At 38.5% G+C, this 21,202-nt stretch overlaps 1 protein-coding gene across 3 annotated transcripts in view; it reads left to right on the top strand.

Annotated features, from left to right (window-relative positions):
- The first annotated feature begins 5,920 nt into the window (after nt 1-5,920).
- SCN10A (sodium voltage-gated channel alpha subunit 10) overlaps nt 5,921-21,202 on the top strand; it is a 91,625-nt gene continuing 76,343 nt past the window's right edge. For all 3 annotated transcript variants that reach the window (XM_049099956.1, XM_049099955.1, XM_049099954.1), the window contains exons 1-3: nt 5,921-6,195; nt 7,428-7,555; nt 10,564-10,644. In XM_049099956.1, coding sequence (XP_048955913.1) covers nt 5,926-6,195; nt 7,428-7,555; nt 10,564-10,644 — 479 coding nt within the window. In that variant the 5' untranslated portion in view covers nt 5,921-5,925. The remainder of the gene's footprint in view (nt 6,196-7,427; nt 7,556-10,563; nt 10,645-21,202) is intronic.

Raw genomic sequence — 21,202 nt, 5'->3', positions numbered from 1 at the left:
TACTAGAACAAAGTTCAGCAGTTCTTAAAACTTTTCTTCCTGCTATTTCTTTTTTTTTAATTTATTTATTTATGATAGTCACACAGAGAGAGAGAGAGAGGCAGAGACATAGGCAGAGGGAGAAGCAGGCTCCATGCACCGGGAGCCCGACGTGGGATTCGATCCCGGGTCTCCAGGACCGTGCCCTGGGCCAAAGGCAGGCGCCAAACCGCTGCGCCACCAGGGATCCCCTCTTCCTGCTATTTCTATGACATAAATATTTCTTTGTTTTTCTTCCTTTTTTGGCTACAGCATCTCTATAATGTTCAGTGCTTCTCTACCCCCACAACCTTCCAGGTTCTAACCTTCATTTTTCTCCTCTCACCTTGGAGAACAAATTTCATAAAAATCAAGGTAAATTTTAGAAATCTTAAAACTTAAGTTGTTATTGAACAAACTTTTTTTCTTTTTTTCCAGCTACATGGAAATGGTCAATTTCTACTCACTCTGGTCTCACAGTTTAAGCACTTGTTTTCCCCAAACTGAATTCTGCTTGCAGATGAAAAATCTAGCAATGTTCTGTAAATATCTGATACCCATTCAGGATCCCTTGAGTTTATTCATTCGTGTATTCCACAAATGTTGGTTGATCATCTACTATGTGCTGAGCACTGTTTTCAGTGTTGATGGTTCAACAGTTAAACATACAAAATCCATACTTTCAGGAAGGAAAAATTCTAGTTTAGGGAGATAGTAAATAAATAAAAATGTTAATATTAGTTAAAAGTACTTTGAGGAAAAAGGGTAGAGAGTGGCCAATGGCTTTTATTTGGGAAAGAATAGTTAGGGAAGGATTCCTTAACAGGTGATATTTGAATGAGCCCCATGGTTATAAATGGGAAGAGAATAGCTGGCAGAAAGAATAGCAATTCCAAACACCTTGAGGCAGGAATGTGCTTGAAATGACCAATAAACAGTTAGGTGGTCTATGGGCCTCGATTTCAGTTAGCAAGGGAGAAAATGATATGAAGTGAGCTCAGGGATGAGGTTTATGAAAACACACATCAAAGGATTACTCTTATTACTTCCAAAAGGATAGGCTGCAAAACTTTGAAAGAATCCTAGCAGTGAGACATGTTGAGAAGATGTAATAGTGGACCAAGCAGGACATGACAATGGTTTGGGCTATGGAGGTAGCAGTAGAGTTGGGTGACAGTGGTTTAGACTTATGAGAGTAACAGTAGAGGTGGATAATAGTAATTTGGACCATGGAGGTAGCAGTGGAGATGAATGACAGTGATTGGACCATGGCAGTAGCCAAGGAGGTGGATGATAGTGGTTTGAATTATGAAGGTAGCAGTGGTGGTAGATGATAGTGATTTGGGCCATGAAGGTAGCAGTGGAAGTGGGTCACAATGGTTGGACCATGGCAGGAGCCATGGAGGTGAATAATAGTGGTTCAGGTTATGGAGGTAGCAGTGGCTGTGATGAGAAGTAGACAGTTATAATTCAGATGCAAGGTCATAGAGTTTTTTGGTCATTCAAATATGAGATTTGAGAGGGAGAAAGTGAAGTAATGGATAATTCCAAAGTTTCAAGACTCGGGGTTTGAGTCCTTGGAATGATGAAATTTCATTTTTTTAAAATGATCATGAAAAAGGGAAGAGCACATTTTGGGTAAAGATATCAATAGTTAAGCTTTATACATCTATGAGACATCTTTGTGAGGGGTAATGAATAATTAGCTGAATATAACAATTTAGAATGTAGGTGAAAGGCCCAAGCTGGAGATATAAATTTAGATTTATGCTTCAAATGTGACTCCAGACTTCCCATGGTGTCATCATAATTTCGGTCTTTTCTAGAAAATATCTCTCTAGGAAGCTGACCTAAGTTGGCTGAGACCCAGAGCTAAATTTAAGTTCCCAAAGGTCTATAGTTTTTTCATTGCTGTATCCCTGGAGTTGAAAACAATGTCTGGCATAAGGGAAGAAGACTTGTGGGAGAAAGAAGCATAAAAAAGGACCCCTAAGCTTCCATTTTGGAAAACTGGTTATGCAATTTATTGAAATAGGGAACTAGGAGGAGGAAAAGTTGGGGTGAAGAGAGGATGGAGAAATCATCGGGAACAATGACTTTGAGGTGTCTATGGAGCATTCAAAGGGCTATATGTCAAAGGTATTGGATTAGTGAGTTCAGAGCTGAGAGGAAAGGACAGATTTAGGACTCACATGTATGAAAATGATAATTTTTGTTGTATATAAATATATAAGAACAACCATAAGAAGCATGAGAAGATGCAACCCTATATGGGATGGGAGCTGATACTTTGTCCCACTAATCAGGCTTTGGAAAAATTGATTATCCATTTGCCTACATCATATCTGCCATACAGAAGCAAAAGTTACATTAGTGGGGGAAATCTTCCATTGGTTTCTTAAGAGCATCAATGATATATATAACACAAAGAGGCTGCTGTCTGAGACCTCTTGAAACTTCATCACATCTGAATCCATTCAGATCAACCTATACCTCTCAGGTTCCACAGCCCTGCAATGACACGCCTGTCAGTAGGATTCCAGAACTGCTCCAGCCAGTGAGATCCATCCCAGAAATAGGAAAGCACTGAGTATGATATCAAAAGACTCAGAGATAGGTTTGTTTAGTCCAATAATGTCTTTATAACCCATAGTAACCCCTGGTTATTAATGGTCTTATATTTAAGAAAATGTCTTCCACCTACTCTATAAGATTTCTTTGGAGATCAAGAGAGATAATTGTGGGGGTGCCTAGGTGGCTCTGTCAGTTAAGCATCTGACTCTTGATTTTGGCTCAGGTCATGGCCTCAAGGTTGTGAGATAGAGCCCTGTGTTGCTCAAGATCCTTTCTCTCCCTCTCCCTCTGCCCCTCCCCCACTGTGCACTCCTACACAGTTTTTCTTTCTCTCTAAAAAAAAGAAATAATTGTGCCCACTCTTGTTGTCACTGTGGATAGATAATTTAGGTAACTCTTCTCATGAGGCTCAGCCATCTTTGTGAGCAACTCAGACTTGGTGCATGACCATAAAAACATTTATTCTACTAATAACAACAGAAGTTGGTAGAAAGATGTTCTGCTAAGATGTTCTAACATTCAAATCCAATGTGTGTGTGTGTGTGTGTGTGTGTGTGTGTTGGTGGAGGTGATCCCATTCCACCAATGTACAATTTCAAGACACCAACTAAGTGTTCTATAGTTCAGTTCAATTCTGACACTATCTCTCTGAAGATAGCATCAGATCCCACAGGTTAAGGGCTCAGTTTTACAAGGTTGTCCTTTGCCCACATACACAAAACTTCATATGCCAATTGCAAGTCCAGGTTGTTCCCTGTGCTTCTAAACAATTGGCTATAAATCAGAGGTTTCCATGGCTTCCTCCTTGGGTTGATTAATTTGCTAGAATGGCTCACAGAACTCAGAGAAATGTCTTACTTATTAGATTACAGGTCTATTTTAAAAAGATATAACTCAGGGACAGCCAAATAGAAGAGATGCATAGGGCAGAATATGGGGAAGGAGTATGGAGTTTTCATGTCCTCTCCATGTATTCACCAACCCAGAAGCTTTCCAAATTCTGTCCTTTTGGGTTCTTATGAAGGCTTTATTACATAAGCCTTTGACCGTTGGTTATTGAACTCAACTTCCAGCTTCTCTCTCTTCTCCCTGGAGGTAGGAGGTGAGGTGGGGAGCCGGTTGGTTTTACTGGCAACTGACCCCCATCCTTAGGTGACTTTCAAAAGGTACTTCATTAACATACAAAAGACATCATTAGGAAACTTCCAAGGGTTTTAAGAGCTTTATGCCAGAAATGGGGACAAAGACCAAATATGTATTTCTTATTATAAATCACAATATCACACCTGCCCTGCCCACTGTAATTTCAAGGAGACATTCATTTGTACCTTTATTTATATTCACCTCCATTTAGCAACCTTGAGTCTGCTGACCTGCCTAGATCACAGGTCTTGATTAAAGATCAACCAGTTATTTCCATCACCAGTGAAATGACAAATGTGAAACATCTGTTATCTTTTCAATCACTGTTGCTCCTTCTTAGAAACTGCTTACCACAAGGGATCTGAAACCCAAGTTAAGATGCTTTTATGGCCCATTCTGAAGAGATCCAGTAGGTCCTTTTGTAGCCCAGAAGTCCCAGATACATGGCAAATACCTACAGAAGCTTAATCCTCAGAAACAACCAAATTCTACTCTTTGTTCCTATCCCCTGGGTATAAGCTCCCTGAAGTTTCTGGCCAGGAGTTCCCCTAATTCTGACAATGGAAGGGAGGAGGTCCTAAAGACAGTCCCATCAAAACCGCTGAGAAGTCAGTTTTTTATCTTCTTCCCTAGCCCACCCAAAAGTGGCTTCTGACTTGCCTTTAGAACCTAGGGAGACTTTCCTCCAGACTCTAGAGTTGTGGGAGCAGGTCATCAGATCCTACTCTGATCTTGTAACCCGGACCTTCACTCTATCTCATGTCACACAGTTGCAGTGCCTTCCACTGCCTCTCAAAGGTGAGACACCTTCAAGAGCTTCAGCTATAAACCTGTAAAATGCAGCTCCCTAGATCTCACTTTAGATCTATTGAATGAGAATCTTTGTAGATAGGGTCTAGCAATCTGTATCTTAATGCAGCTGGTGCAGCAGCACACTGTGCACTGGCATTTGAAGATCACTGCACTAGAGTAGGTGGGAAAACTACATTATCCATAGATCCAGTGGTGACTACAGAGAACTAAGAGGATGGATGCCTGTTGTAAGAGCTTCACATCTAGATTCCCTAGAGTAAGTCAAGAGAAAGTCATATAGGTACTGCTCTACCCATCTGTGGTGGAAAGCCATCCTTTTTGCTTCCAGACTAGTGCCAGTGGTGGCAAGCTTCCTAAGAATATTGTAGCCCATGAGAAACCTAATCATTGGAATGCCTTCCAGGTTTTGTATGGACCACTGTGGACCATAGTCCCAAAGACACTGTCTGGCAGCACTAGAGACCATGTATTAGATCAGGATTTTACAAGCTGATGGGATCACAGAACAATTTTTAAACCATCATGGCCTGTTAAGTCATCAATAGACTGTCAGGAAATGTGGGTGCACTTAGATTAAAATAAACAGCAAAAATGGGCTCATGTATCAATAATTTGAAGAAATAATCAAAATCTTACTCATATGATTTCTTAAAAAAAACTTTACATTAGAAGAAAAAGCAACCAATTAGGAAGATTAAATAACGTATTTTATTAAGAACAAAAAAATACAAATATGCTGCCAAGCTTAGAGCATTCGGCAGACAGCACAGTCTCAGCTGACAAGTGCAGCCATGTGCTCTTGGCGCTGAGCCTTCTCCTCTCTCTTGCTGGCATGTCCAGGAATGACCGTCACTTCTTAAAAGCATACCACTGCACAATAAAGGAACAATAAAACATGTTAATGCCTTCCATACTTTTTAACAAATGCTTTTCAATGGGGAAATTTTACTAGCACTGTTTTTTTTATACACCACATAAACCAGTCTTTGAGTGCCTGTTGCTCAGTGGTCATAGAAAAGAGAAGAGAGGGCAGTATGGCTAAATCTGGTGGTGATGGTGGTGGTGGTGGTGGTGGTATAAATAGATGAAGGAGCAATGCATTAGAGGGTCATGGAGGGCATAGCTCTACTCTGAGATTCCTGGAGGAGGTAGAATAAACAGCCTCCCCCGAGAGTGCCACAGGGCAGTGAGACTCTGGGGAGAGCTCAGTGTAAGTTAAGGAATGCATGTGAGTTAAGGGTTGGGGGGCTATTCTAGCAAGGCAGTGTGAGTTAAGGAAAGAATTGGAGGGAGAGGGTCAGTGGGCAGGCTGTTAGCTCTCTATGGTGATATCCACTCTCATAAGAGTATAAACTCTTCCTTAAGAAGAATGAGAAGATGGAATTTCCCTTTGGGTCCCTGGAAACTACCAACTTTCGTCGATTCACTCCAGAGTCCCTGGTGGAGATTGAAAAGAGAATTGCTGCCAAGCAGGCAGCAAAGAAAGCAAAAGGTAAGCACAGGGAGCAGAAGGACCAAGAAGAGAAGCCTCGGCCTCAGCTAGACTTGAAGGCTTGCAACCAGCTGCCCAAGTTCTACGGTGAGCTCCCAGCAGAGCTGGTTGGAGAGCCCCTGGAGGATTTGGACCCCTTCTACAGCACACACCGGGTAAGGGTAATTGAATGGGAAGGTTGTTCTCAGCTCTGGGAGAGGAACCTCTGCTCTACTCAGCCTAGGGAGTTCTTCTGCACCTAGGTGATATAGCTGTGAGCTAGACTCAGTTAATGACAAATATATCCAACTTACCTCTTTGACACTATCTTTGCATTTTTATAATATTTATGGTAGAGACTAATCAAACTCAAATCTTCAAAAGCAACAACTGCTATAAAATTTTTAGAAGAAGTTGGCTGTTTTCTTTGATGACCACTGACCTAAGATCTCCAGAGATTTTGGCTGTCTTTGTAAATGGGAAACAGAGATTCTTAGTCTGGGGGTGGGGTGTAGGGTAGGGAAGGGGAACAGAAATCCAGATTATTTAATGAGTGGTCCTCAAAGTATGATCTCAGAACCCCTGGGGTTCCTAAAGCCCTTTTAGTGGGTTCCTCAGGTCACGCACACACTTTCTCTCTCTCATACACACAGTACAAGCAAAAAACTATAAGTCAGTAAAAAAAACTCTTTTGGGTCCTCCATAATTTTTGAGAGTATAAAAGGGTCCTGAAATCAAAATGTTTGAGAACCACTAGTTTAAGTGAGAGTTGTTTTGTGAAATTCCCCTGTTTGTATTGTGTCTTAGATGATCTACACAGCACCCCACCCCCACAAAATGATGTATGCATGTTTGGGAGTTGGGAGGGACAGGAATCAGCCATCCCAAATATTATTGGTAGAGAAAATTAAAAGATACTGGGATGTCTTTCTCCCTCTTCTCATGGGCCAAGAGCCCTCATCTTCCTGGATGCTCAGAAGGAATCACTAGAAGGGGAGACTCAGAAGGTGGAGAGCAGGGCAAAATAGGCAAAATCCCATAACTAGAGATAATCCACTAATCAGAAGAGGAATTTAATGCAGCCAGAACCACCTCCTGCTGCTGCCAGAATCCTGGCCCTGGGCCTGATGCATCGTCAGCCCTAGGTCAGCTGCCTGGTCACTGGGCACTCTCAATGGACTCATCTTAATGCAGTCACTGACAGGGCCTGGGGTCTTGCTAGGAGGGTGAGGATACCCTGATCTCCACTAACTTGGCCCCTCCACTTGGCTCTCCATTGATGGATGCATGGTTCCCAGAGCCCTTCTTGCTCGTAAGCCTGAAATGATACCATTCATGCACAAAACATGATTGTGTGATAATGCATGCTTCTCGCTGCAGGTCCACCTTCTGCTTTGTTTTTTTGTAGACATTTATGGTGCTGGACAAAGGGAGGACCATTTCCCGGTTTAGTGCTACTCGGGCCCTGTGGTTATTCAGTCCTTTCAACCTGATCAGAAGAACAGCCATCAAAGTGTCTGTCCACTCATATCCTTTGCACTGTTGCTTCTTCCATATGATTTCTTTTAAAATCAGGCTTGACCCACTGTATCAAGTACCTTCTTCAGAGGTTAGCAATAGAAGTTTCCTCTAATTGAATTTTGAAACAATGAAATCATTAAATTGAAAGAAAAATGTTTGTGGCTTTAATGTGTCCAACACCTGAAAGCAGTCCCAAGATGGAGGAGGTCCTCATGCAAGCCACGGGTGGGTTTGGGTTCACCTCAACTGAGTCTGGACATACATGTGCATGCACAACCTAAAAAATGTCCTCCTTGTGAATGAGCTTTGCTGATGCACCCAGACACATTCTTACCATGAGGCCTGTTCAGCTCACAACATAATAACCAAAAGAGCCCTGAGGCTTCTTTGGGCACATGAAATAGGCATGGATTGTTACTCTGTGCCCTAGCCATGCTGAGAACTAGCTTTTTTGGGGGGGGGGGGGGAAGAGCAGCACCTGCCAAAGGACAAAGAAGACAAACCACAATGGGCCGAGTCTAGATTGTTTCAGTGGCACCACATTGGTCATGGATGCTGCCAATATCCCAAGTGACCCCCAAACTACTAGCAGGTTAAAAAACGTCAGTAGTCCAAAAAATGTTAATAATTTGAGGTTAATACCACTGAATAATATAGCAATGATTAGAGACAAATCAGTCAAATATCTGTATAATTTTAACTGCTTTAGGTAGCTTCAGAATCTGCCTTCAGTTTTTGTTTTATTTTGTTTTATTTTCCAAGGCAAGCCAAACTAGGACAAAAAAGAGACTTTGGCTTGGTTTCCAAGGATCTTCCCTGGTGGCTGTCCAAATTGGAAGTTCCTAATGACAAATTCAGCCCTGGCTTCCAGGAGGTTGATTTGCAAGAACAGCCTTGCCTCAGCTGCCTGACAGATGGTAGCCAGCCTCTTCTTGGGAGGCTCCAGTAAAAGGAGCTCTCTCCTCCAAACTCTGGGGCAGCTTGCTGGATTGCTGGACAGCACTCAGTGAGTTGGTAGCTGGCACAGAGCCATCTCAAAATGAAACTGTGCTGCTCCATGTAGTTGCATTACATTTTCCTTTTACATGTTTTGTCTTTATGGCCAAGCAGTGGGAGTTATATTTTCTTAATTCAATCTTGGGTTTTCTAATCAATAGAAGGATATTTAATGATAATAGTAAACTACCATTTGCTAAATACCTCCTAAGTGTCATCACTGTCATAGGTACAGAAACCTTTGAAGAGGGGATTTGCATCCCCATCTTACAAATAATGAAACTCTTACTCAATGGCACTAAATAAATTGTCCAAGGGTACAGAGCCTGTTAAGAGGTCCAGCCTGCACCCTGCTTAGAACAGTATCAGCAATAAGGAAGTAGACAGTTAATGGAAATGAACTGAGGTAATTTATTCTCTCAGTATGTCATCTCTAGTTGGGTGGTTTTTTTAAAAAATATATATCCAATTACTTAAAATTACAAATAAAGAAAAACAGCAAATATACAAACTCCTCTCCATGCATCCTGGTTGAGTTACATCTTAAATTAGCTTTAAGAAACAGCTAATTAGAAATAAAATCCCTTCAAAGAACTAAGTGACCAGTGAATATTCTTTTCATCTTGAGATATGATGAATCATAATTGCTGGATGGAGTCATAGCTGGACAGAAAAGCTGTTCTATGTCTCCTCCCAAAAGCCTGCATTTATATATTTCAATCTTATGAACTTGGTAGCTCCACTCCCAAAAGATATTCTTTAAGGTATGGAATTCTCAGTGTCCTATGATCAATATTTCACGAAAATTATAATTCTAATCAAATTTGCTATGAATGTTTCCACAAGTAATATTGTATATAATATATTACTTTTAAAGGTTTGTGGAGTTGGAGATATGATTTTAATTTAATCCTTGGGTTGACATCACCCCCCCCCCCATGTGAACACATTTCTTAATTTAATTGCAAGTCAACAGGAAAATGTGGTTTAATTAGCAGAATTTCCCTTTTCAAAATAGATGTGTTCCTAAGTAACTGTAAAACAGGGCACATTAAAGACATTTACAGAAAACTAAAATAGATTTAAATACTTCTGCTCAAACTGAAATTATAAAAGATGAGTGGCTCCCTCTCTCTCTGTAGGTCAAATTTATCTTCAGGCTTTGTTTTTCTTTAGGACGTAATTGTTAGGAATCCAAGCTAGTCCTGAGAAAAATGTCCAGGGGAGAAATTTACCTTTGGGTTTTCTCCTCCAACATTTCTTCCCATCAGTTCACCCCTTTCCACTCACCTTTAGTGTCTCCTTTCCCTTAGGGTAATCCCTTGGCTTAACCTTGAAAATTCTTCTCTCTGGTTAGACAGAGTTCTCTACCCCAGCCTAATTCTATCTGGAATTTTCTGCTTGAGTCAGCATTTTACTTCCATCTGCCTGCCCCCACCATTCTTAGCCAGAGGCCCATTTCCTCAGTGTGTTTGATCTCAGCTAAACTGGGAAAACAATCCAACCCAAACTAATTCCCATGAAAGCTGGTGGCCCTCTATCTATAACTTCCTAGAAATAGTCTCTTTGTCTTTTAGGAAAAGAAGAGACATTTGCTGGATGAAATTTCAGGCTATATTGTATAGTGAAGTGAAGATGTCAGGGCAGAAGGATATTTTGGAGAGGGGATTCTTGTTTCCTTCTATCTTGCTGAGGATTCTGTTAATCTGAGGTCACATCTCAGTACCATAGCTGACTAGCTTGTATGACCTTGGGAAACTTATTTCCAAGCTTTTTCAGCCCATTTTCTTAGCTGCAAAGTATAGATATAGTATTTACCTGCAGGTCCAGTCGTATTAGAAATGGTGTGGATGAAGTGAACTGATCGGTATAGGCACTCCTTAAATGTTAGCAGCTGTTATGTGACAAGACTAAAAAGCTGATCCTAGCTAAAATCTATGAATTTAATGGTTTAGTGTCAAGGTGATCATAGGTGACATCTAAGAAACATAGCAACTCTCAGCTTTTCCTTAACAAAGTCCTCTCAGGTGGTTCAGTTTATTTATTACAGTCACTATTTTGGTCAATTGTGTGGGCATGACCCAAACCGAGCTTCCAGACAGAATCGAGTAAGTAGATTTGCTGTCACTGTTATTCCTGTGCTTCCTCTTTCTGTCCTCTTCTTTTCCTTCATTTGGTAACTTTTTTCTTTTGCTTTTCCTGCTGGTCTCATTTGAGTATTGCACACTTTGCAATGGTTATATATTTCCTTCTCTGTGATTTTCAACTTTGGAGAACTATGGATTACTGGTTCTCAACCTTGGAATCCCTTGGGGGAGATTTTTAAAATATTAGTGCCTGGGTCTCAGTCCCAGAGGGTCCAATTTCATCAGTCTGTGATGGGTGTGGCCAGATAAGCTTCCCCCACTGACTCCCCACATTGACCTGCTAGGCACACAACACATGAACCAACCAAGTTTAGGGACAGCCTGCTTTGAGAGCTAGGAGCAAAACTGAGATAGAAGTAAAAACAAATGGTTCTGGAACATATTCAGAAAATTACCCATGAATAAAGCTGTTTATGTTATCATGGCGCATATACTTCAAAGTGACCTTAACATTCCCGAGCGTATTTTATTTTCCTGGGTTAGCAGATGGAACCTCTGTAGTTTTAGAACATGGAGACTTTCCAAAAACACATGCACTAACACATTCGAGAGAGATGCCCCCAGCTCAGTGAAAGACTGACATGCCTTTGGTACAATAATAGGAACTCTGTAGAACTTTATCTTTTTCTACTTTTTAAATTAAAATGTTTTGCTGATTATAACATTAATACATGCCACAATAGAAAATACAGTTGAACAGCGTAAGTCCACTATATGTGAACTATGTGGGTCCAATTTTACATGGATTTTTAAAAAATAAATACACTACAGTATTTTAAATGTATTTTCTCTTAGGATTTTCTTAGTAGCATTTTCTTTTGCCTAGTTTACTTGTAAGAAGACAGTATATAATGCATATAACATACAAAATATGTGCTAATTGATTATTGATGTTATCAGAAAGGCCTGTCAACAGTAGGCTATTACTAGTTAAGTTCTGGGAGAGTCAAAACTTAACATGTGGATTTTTACTCTATGGGGGGTCAATGCCTTTAACACCTGAGTTGGTTCAAGGATCCACTGTATATTGTATTTCTATTAATAGATTAAAGAAGAATAATCATGTGATCACCTTAATTGATGCTGAAAAATCATTCGATAAAGTTTGATATCTATTTGTAATTAGAAACACCAAGAAAGAAAGGAATAGAAAGAAGGGAAATGCGATGCTCTGACAAAGGGTGGTTACTTTGAAGGATGTAGCAAACATCATGCTTAATTGTGAAACATGGCCAGCTTTCCCTTTGAGACCAGAAACAAAAAGAAAAAAATATGTCTGTTTCATCAGTTCCATTTAACTTTGTAAAGGAGAGCCCAGCCAGCATAGTAAGGCAAGGAAAAGAAAGAAAAGTTAAGAACAAGAAAAGTAGCAAAGATACCATGATTTACAGATAATATAACTGTGTGATGCAACAGCCAATATAATCTAAACTATTAAAGTTAACAAGACAGTATGGCAAGGTAGCTGGGTATAAGTTAATATACATAAATTAATTGCATATCTATATACTAGCAACAAACAGAAAATGACATGGTTTTTTAAAATACCAGTTATGCTGGCATTTTAAAATATCAAGTATCTAGAAGTAAGACTATCAAAATATGAGTAAGATCTCTACAAAGAAAATTATGAAAAATATTGAGTAATATTACAGAAAACCCAATACATGGAGAGAGAGATGTATTAGATTCCTGGAATCAAAGTCACAATATTGTAAGACTCCTCAAGGTGACTAATTTTATGTGAGCCCAATCAAAATCCCAGTAGGCTTGGGTTTTGTTTTTGTTTTTGTATTACTCAACAACCTGACTCTAAAATTTATATAAGAATGCAAATAACAAATTATAGCCTAGACACCGTTGAGGAAGAAAAACAAGGTGGAAGAAGAGAACTGGCCCTACTGGATGTTAGGATGGGCTGTAAAGCTCTAATAATTGAAACTGTGTGCCAGTGGGGTAAGATTAGTCAGACTAGTGGGACAGAATAGTTGGTTCATCAACAGGCCAATGCATATACAAACATTGAATTTGTGCTGAAGGTGGCACCATGGAACACTGCGGAAAGGGCAGTTCTCAATAAATCATGCTAAAGAACTAAGAATATCAGTAGAAAAATAGCTTTGCTCATTACATCATGTGCCCTCCTTAATGCCCATCACCCAGTTACCCCATCCCCCCCCACCACCTCCCCTCCAGCAACCCTCAGTTTATTTCCTATAGTTGAGTCTCTTATAGTTTGTACCCCTCTCTGTTTTTATCTTATTTTATTTTTCTTTCCCTTCCTCTATGCTTATCTGTTTTGTTTCTTAAATTTCACACATGAGTGAAATCATGTGGTGCTTGACTTTCTCTGACTGAGTTATTTCACTTAGCATAATACACTCTAGTTCCACCCACATCTTTGGAAATGGCAAGATTGCATTTTTTATGGCTGAGTAATATTCCAGTGTACATATATACCACATCTTCTTTATCCATTCATCTGTTGGTGGACATCTGGGCTCTTTCTATATTTTGGCTATTGTGGATATTGCTGCTATAAACATTGGGGTGCAGGTGCCCCTTTGAATCACTACTTTTGTATCCTTTGGATAAATGCCTAGTAGTGTAATTGCTGGGTCATAGGATATTTCTATTTTTAATTTTTTGAGAAACCTCCATACTGTTTTCCACAGTACCTGCACCAATTTGCTTTCCCACCAACAGTGTAAGAGAATTTCCCTTTCTCTGCATCCTCACCAACATCTGTTGTTTCCTGCCTTGTTAATGTTCCCCATTCTGACTGGTGTGAGGTGGTATCTCATTGTGGTTTTGATCTGTATTTCCCTGATGATGAGTGATGTTGAGCATTTTTTCATGTGTCTGTTAGACATTTGTATGTCTTTTTTGGAGAAATGTCTGATGAATCACTAAATTCTACCCCAGAAACTAATAATACATTATATGTTAACTAAATTGAATTTAAATTAAAAAAAAGAAAAATTACTTTGAGCATCCAAATTTATGCCAAATACAAGAATCAATTCTGGGTAGATTAATATCTAAATTTCTTTGTGAAAGACCAAAACATAAAGATTTTGGGGGAGGGGTAGAATGACTTAATGACCTCAGTTTAGGTCACCATAGAGGAAAAAACTGATACATTTTAGCATACTAAAATTAAGTATTTCTGCTGTCAGAAGACAACTTTGTAACAGTGAAAAAGCAAGTCTACTGAGTAGAAGATATTTTCCACACATGTACCTAAAAAGTGTTTATATCTGGAAGAATCAGCCCCTACAAATCAATTAGAAACACATCAGAGCAACCAGTTTTGAGATGAGCAAAAAAATTGTAGATTTCACAAAAGCAGAAACCCAAATGGTCAATAAACATAAAAATAGTCTTACTCTTTTTCTTAACCAAGGAAATGTGAATTAAAATTACACTGAGAGATTATCATATACTCATCAGATGGGGAAACTTTTAAATTGTGACAATACCAGTATTAAGAAAGATATGGAGTAACAGAAACTCATATACTGCCAGTGGAAATGTAAATTTGTACAGTCTCTTTGGAAATCAGTGTATATCATCAAATAACAGTGAAGACATACCTATACTGTGATTCCTAATTATACTCTTAGGTACTTATGCTCAGCAGATATATGTATGGGCACCAGGAAATACTTATGAAAAACTTTATGAACACTGCCCATAAAATCCCCTAACTGGAAAGGATCCAAATGTCCAAAATTTGTGAATACATTACACATATCTCTTACCTTCTTAAAATGGGATAATGTACAGCACTGAAAATGAATAAACTCTAGTTCCACAAAATACGGATGAAAAAAGCCAGACACAAAAGATTGCATAAGTATAATTCCATTTACACAAAATTCAAAAACAAACAGAACCTAACTATTTTGTTTAGAGATGCTTACTCAGGAGGTAAAAAATGTAAATAAAACTTTTAGGGCAGAGGAAGGAGGACATAATTGGGAAGGGGTGTATGGGGTGCTTATAACGTTCTATTTAGTGACACAAGTAGTTGTCACAGGGCCACTATGGACTGGATTATGTCCCCCGAAATCCATATATGGAAGCCCTAACCCACATACTATTACTGAAGAAGGAGCCTTTAAGGAGGGCACTTACATGAGGTCAGAAGGGCAGAGTCATGATCCAGTAGAACTGGTGTTCTCCTAAGAAGAGGAACAGAGTCCAGAACTCTCTCTCTCTGCCGTGTGAGGACACAATAAGAAATAAATCCTTAGCAAGCCAAGAAGAGGGTTCTCACCTGGCCAGGAGGCAGCGTCGTCTCCAATTTCCAGCCTCTGGAACTGTGAGAAGTCAATTTCTGTGCCTTAACCACTCAGTCTATGGTATGTTGTGACAGTAGCCCAAGCTAATATACAAGTGTTTGTTTTACAGTGAATTTATGTTTCACGTGCATTTTTATTATGCACATTACATATTGTAATAAATAGCTTAAGAATAAAATCATTTTTTAAAAATCACCATTGCATGAAATGCAGACCACTGAAAAATATAAATCAGAAGAACAGAGTAACTAAGTAGAGAAATCACTCTTGGTATTTTAGCTTATTGTCCTTCCCCCTCTCTCTTAGTCTCTCTCTCTCTCTCTCTCTCTCTCTCTCTACACACACACACACACACACACACACACACACACACACATTTGAAGATCTAATTAGCTTTATCAAATGATTCATGAACTGGGCAGCAGCCCATCTAGCAAGTAGAGGCATTGAGAGGAGTTGTACAAAGGGAAGGTTTTTATAGGTAGGAGAGTGGGGGCAAGAAAGTTATTAGCAAAGGGAAAGGATTCTTCCAGAGGAAGCAGTTTGCTAGGGGAAAAAGCAAGGTCTCATGCAGATTACCTCATCTTTCTTTGAAGGATGAAGAGGACTCAAGTGAGGACAGATTCTTTGGTGCCACCATGGAAAGAACAATTCCCTGACTGACCAGTCAAGGTCACATTTCCAGGGAAGGTTGAAACTGCCAAAAGATTGGGTTTTAAGTCCCCCCATTTGGGAGCTGGGTCTAAGTGGCACCATTTTGGGCCTGTGGTTTTCTTAACTATATATAGGCTGAGATCATATAGCATGTAAAATCTCTATCCTTATTTTGAACTTTTAATGCAAAGCATTTTCTCTCAAAAGTAAGAGTTATTTGGGGATTCTGGTTAAATATGGAAGATAGCATGCATATGTTTTACCCCAACCCTCTCAGAACGCCAATAAAATGACAGCATGGGAAAAGAACGGTATAAATATACAAGAACAAAGAGAAGGAGAAAGAAAAGCACAGAGGACAAAGATGTCATAACAATCTCGGAAGGCCAAAAGAAGGCGGAGGCCTGGCAAATGATTCAGCACATCGGGGCTTGTTAAAGGAGGTGCCTGCAGAGAAGGATAAAAATGACGATCAAGGCATTTACCCCCTAAAACCTCAGAGGCCCTGAAAATGTGGACATGATACAAATAGCAATAAGAAGAAAGAACGTGGGAGTAGAGTATGCTCACTTACTGCTGCTTCTATAATAGCAAGGAGTTAGAGTATTCTTCAAATATAAATCAAGGAATGGAAAATAATTATATTTAATGGTACAAAGGTAAGCATGAAAAGGATATGATTAAGTACAATCAGGTGATGCATAAAATAGAGGGAAAAATAAAAAAAATTGCTGAATGGAATGTAAAGAGATATCATACTACGGGCAATACATTACATGGTTTTAGTTATAATCATGAATTTATACTTATAAAGGCAACTTCTAGAACTAAAGTAAAAACTGTATTTAGAATCATGCACACAAAAAAGCAAATGAAACTTATCAGACATGAAATACTTTTAAAAACTATTAAATATATAACTTAAAGTTATATAAATAAAGATCAGCTGTCATATCAATAAATATGAATTAGACTCATCTGTTTAAAAAATTCACACATATTCATATATAACAAAACATTATCGGGACACCTGACTGGCTCAGTGGTTGAGCGTCTGCCTTTGGCTCAGGGCATAATCCCGGAGTCCTGGGATCGAGTCCCACATCGGGCTTCCTGCATGGAGCCTGCTTCTCCCTCTGCCTACGTCTCTGCCTCTCTCTCTGTGTCTCTCATGAATAAATAAATAAAATCTTTAAAAAAAATGACAAAGCATTATCCCACTTTATGTTGAACAAAAACATACTGCCCCAGGTCTTATGGAAAGTTCAAAATTAAAGAAGGGACAAAGAAGCCAAGGCACACAGGAAGAGAGCAGGAAGTCAGATGTGACTATCAAAGGAGGTGGCACTTAGACCCAAAGTCATTAAGCAGGATAAAAATGACACTTTGAAATGCTAAATGATCCAAAACAGTAACATATATCTTTGCAGTAAGTAATATGGCAACAATGTTCATAAATCAAAAATCAGAAGAGTATGCGGGTAAATAGACAAAAACTTTACAGGTATTGGAAAGTGTAATGAATTTCTTTCAGCCCATGAGAGATCAAGTGTATAGAAAAGTATGTAAAGATATAGATGACTGAATAAATAATTAATAAGGCATATCTGATTAATCTATATTAAGCTATATTCCCTAAAAAATAGAGAATATACCACCATACAAATAGACCAAATATTAAATTACAATAAAATCTCAATAAGCTCCAAAAAGTAAAAAAAAAAAAAAACGGGAAATATTCTCTGATTAAAAAATTAGAAAAAAAGGCCTTTCCATTTGATAATGTTAAGAACCTTTCAAGTCTTAAATTTTTAAAAAAAAATGCTACAAACCAAAATGATAGAATCTCTAGGGAAGAAAAAATTTAAAAAACACTTTAATCAGAACCTATACAGTACAGTTAAAGATATGTTCAGGGGATAATCCATAGGACTGAAGCAGAAAATATTTATTTCAGCACAAAATGAAAAGAATTATTTAAGTACCTAATGTAAAACTAGAAAAAGAACAACAAATGAAAAGAAAACAGGAAGAAGAATTAATAATTTCAAAGAAAACCTTAACAAATTAAGAAATAGAAAAACAGAGGTGCCTGGGTGGCTCAGTTAGTTAAGCATCCAATTCTTGATTTCAGCTCATGTCATGAACTCAGGATCCTGAAATCAAGCCCTACTTTGGCCTCTGCTGTCAGTGCGGAGTCCACTTGGGATTCTTTCTCTCCCTCTGCCCCTCACCCCATTTGTGCTCTCTCTGTTTCTCTCTAAAATAAATAAATAAAATCTTTTGAAAAAATAAATAGAGGGGTGTCTGGGTGGCTCAATCAGTTAAGCATCTGCTTTTGGCTCAGCTCATGATCCCAGGGTCCTGCGATGGAGCCCCACAATGGGCTCCCTGCTCAGTGAGGAACCTGCTTCTCCCTCTGCCTCTACCTGCCACTTCCCCTGCTTGTGCTTGCTCTTGCTCGCTCTCTTTCTCTGTCAAAGAAACAAATAAAATCTTTTAAAAAAAATAGAAAAACAGAAATAATGAATCCAAATGCTGTTAAAAATATATGTGCAAGACCTTTATGCTGAAAGATGACAAACCACTACTGAGAGAAATTTTAAAGTATCAAATAAACTTAGCAATGACTTATGTTTAGGAATTAGACAACTCACTAGCTGTTAAAATGTCAGTGCTGCCCAAATTAATCTATAGATGCAATGAAATCCTAGTGAAAATCCTAGCAGGCCATGTTCTGTAGAAATTGAATAGATTTTGATGATATGGATGAAGCAAAATTTATTTAACTATTATCCTATTGACAGGCATTCATGTTGGCCCTAATCAACATATTGATGATATATCAACATGTTGATTAGGGCCAATCATGATGGCAAAATCCTCATATTTTGCCATCACGATTCTTCGGTGAGTATCCTTCCTCACATACATATCTCTGTACACATAACATGAGTACCTGTGAGGGGTGAATTCTCAGAAGTGGAATTACTGGGTCAAGGAACATATGGTTTTAATTTTTGAGATATTACCAAGTTGTTTTCCAAAGCTGTGCCAATTTCCATTCCCACTATTATTAAATTCATTCTTTATCAGATTTTGTATGAACTGAATTGTTGACAAAACTTCTTTCATAAACACACTTTGAAAAAGATATAAAAGATAAAACAGTCTACCTATACTGTCTCATTTCTAGAAATAATATGTGACGATGTTCTGCATCTTTGGCTCCATGAAAATGATCAGATTCCAGATTTTATTTTTGAAATGCAAACTGATCACAGCCATTGGTTGTTTACTATGCTGGGAACCCAAAGGAAAAGGGTAAATATCCCTGGGATAGTCTGGGGTTGCAAAGATCATGCTGTATATTCTTGAGTTAGAAATGAGATCGCAGCCATCAAGGAATCAGAAGCAGTCCTATCACCGTGTTCTTGATACAGTGTTTTGGACACAAGCAGTTTCCATCCCTTATCTCCCCTCCCAGCTGTTAGAGCTCTCAGAAACATTAGCTTTGCACTGCTACCTACTGGTAAAGATAGGCCCCTGCCTCTCTGCCTGCCTATCTGTCTGCTTATGGGAAGATTTCATATACATATTCATTTTTAAATACCTTCTTGTGCTCAGAAATAAACTAGGGATTCACTGCTGCCAAAGAGGAGAATATATCAGATGGAGCCCCAGCTGGAGATGAAAAGTGCAGAGGGATGTCCCACCATCCCCATGCCCTGAGCTCACAGAGAATCACTGAAGGGGCCCTTTGATGGCTCTAAGACATCCATCACTAACCATACTGATGATCTGGAGAAACATTTTACAAAATATAGCAATTTGGTTGCAGGGAAAAGTGCAGCAGAAAGAGAAATGTTTTCCCATCTGGAAAAGAACACATGAAATGAAACAGAACCTGTGACAAACAGAGGAATGGGTACCTGGCGCTGCAGGCATAAAGGACGGTTTTGTGTCTTTTCAAATGCATATGAATGACATCATATGCACACTTTAGCTGATGCTTTTTAAAAATCAATATTGTGTTTTTGAGATTGATCTAAGTGGACTCATATAGACTTATTCCGTTCATTTTTTACTGCTATATAATATTCCATAAAGGTATTCTGCATTTTCTTCTAAAAAGTCTTAACATTTCTTTCTACATTTAGATAGTTCATCCCCCTAGACTTTAGAGTGTATGCACATGGCTGATATTTTTCTGTATGGATTATCCCAATGCCATTTTTAATGGATCATCATTTTCCAAGTGATTCACTTTACTACCTCTGTCACACACTAGGTTCTCATGCATACTTGGGTCTGTTTCTCCTGGTCATCGATTTGTTACTCTGTCAGTCAACACCACACTGGTCTAAATGCTTGGTAATAAAATTTGACTTGTTTATTAGAACACCACTCCTTATTTACCTTCTTGAAAATTATTACTTCTTCTTTCTCTTTATTTTCCTATATCAATTTAAAGGTCATATTTTCAAGCTTTTTTCTTACGAATCTGTTGAAACTTTGATTGTAAATTAATTTAATTTATTTATTACCACTGGAAGAATCACCACTTATGATATCAAGCTTTCACTCATATCAGCTTGGGATATTTTCCAATTCATACAGGCCTTTTTTATACTCTTCCATAACATTATGTCTTATGTAAAGTTCTTATGTTTCTTATTTCTAGGCACATTATCATTTTGGTCATCCTTTTGAATATCTATTTTTATTGCTACAATATATTAGTGTTATTAATGTCTACATACTGGTTTTGTACCCAGCAACCTTGCTGAACTTCTGAACAATTTCAACATTTTTTACAGATTCTCTTGGTACAAGAGAGTTTTCTATTTAAACAGTTATATCATCTGCAAATAATGGTGAACTTGTCTCTTTATGAGTCTTATACCACTTGTTTGTTTTACCTGTCTTATTGAGCTGGCCAGACCTTTAGCACAATGCTGAATTGAAGCTACAATAATGAGCGTATTTCTTTTGCTCTTGATTTTAAAGAGTATACTTCTAATTTTCACTATTATCATGATGACTATAGGATTCTCATAATCAATCTTTATCAAGTCATCGAAATTTCTTTCCACATCTGGTTTGTTAAGAGTGTCATTATGAATTGGTATCAGTTTTTTATCAATATTTCTATTTCATTAAGAATATCATTAGGTCTTTCATCTGTTAATATATAGTAGGTCACATTAATAAATTTTCCAATCTAGTTTTAGTTCCAGCTGCTCATTGCTAGATTCAACTTGTCAGTATTTCATTTGGTCTGTCTTGGTAAATGAGGCTGATTTATAATCTTCCCTCATAAATTGTCCCTTTGGGTTGCTTTTCCACATCTCTGCCTTAGTGTCTTCCTTCTGTATGGTCCTCAGGAACTCCAAATTCTTCCCACTCTGTTTTGCACAGTAATTCAGGTATCTCTCTGCCCTACAATGTTTCTCAGTAAGTTATCCAAAGATCTCTATTAGTCACTAGTCTCTCAGTAGCCTCTAAATCATTTGACAAATACATAAGGAAAAGCAATACAACCATGTTATGCACAG

This window comes from Canis lupus, chromosome 23, assembly GCF_003254725.2.
Source record: "Canis lupus dingo isolate Sandy chromosome 23, ASM325472v2, whole genome shotgun sequence".
NCBI classification, from domain to species: Eukaryota; Metazoa; Chordata; class Mammalia; order Carnivora; family Canidae; genus Canis; species Canis lupus.
The sequence above is the reverse complement of the archived record's forward strand: the minus strand, read 5'-3'. Positions and strand labels throughout refer to the sequence as shown.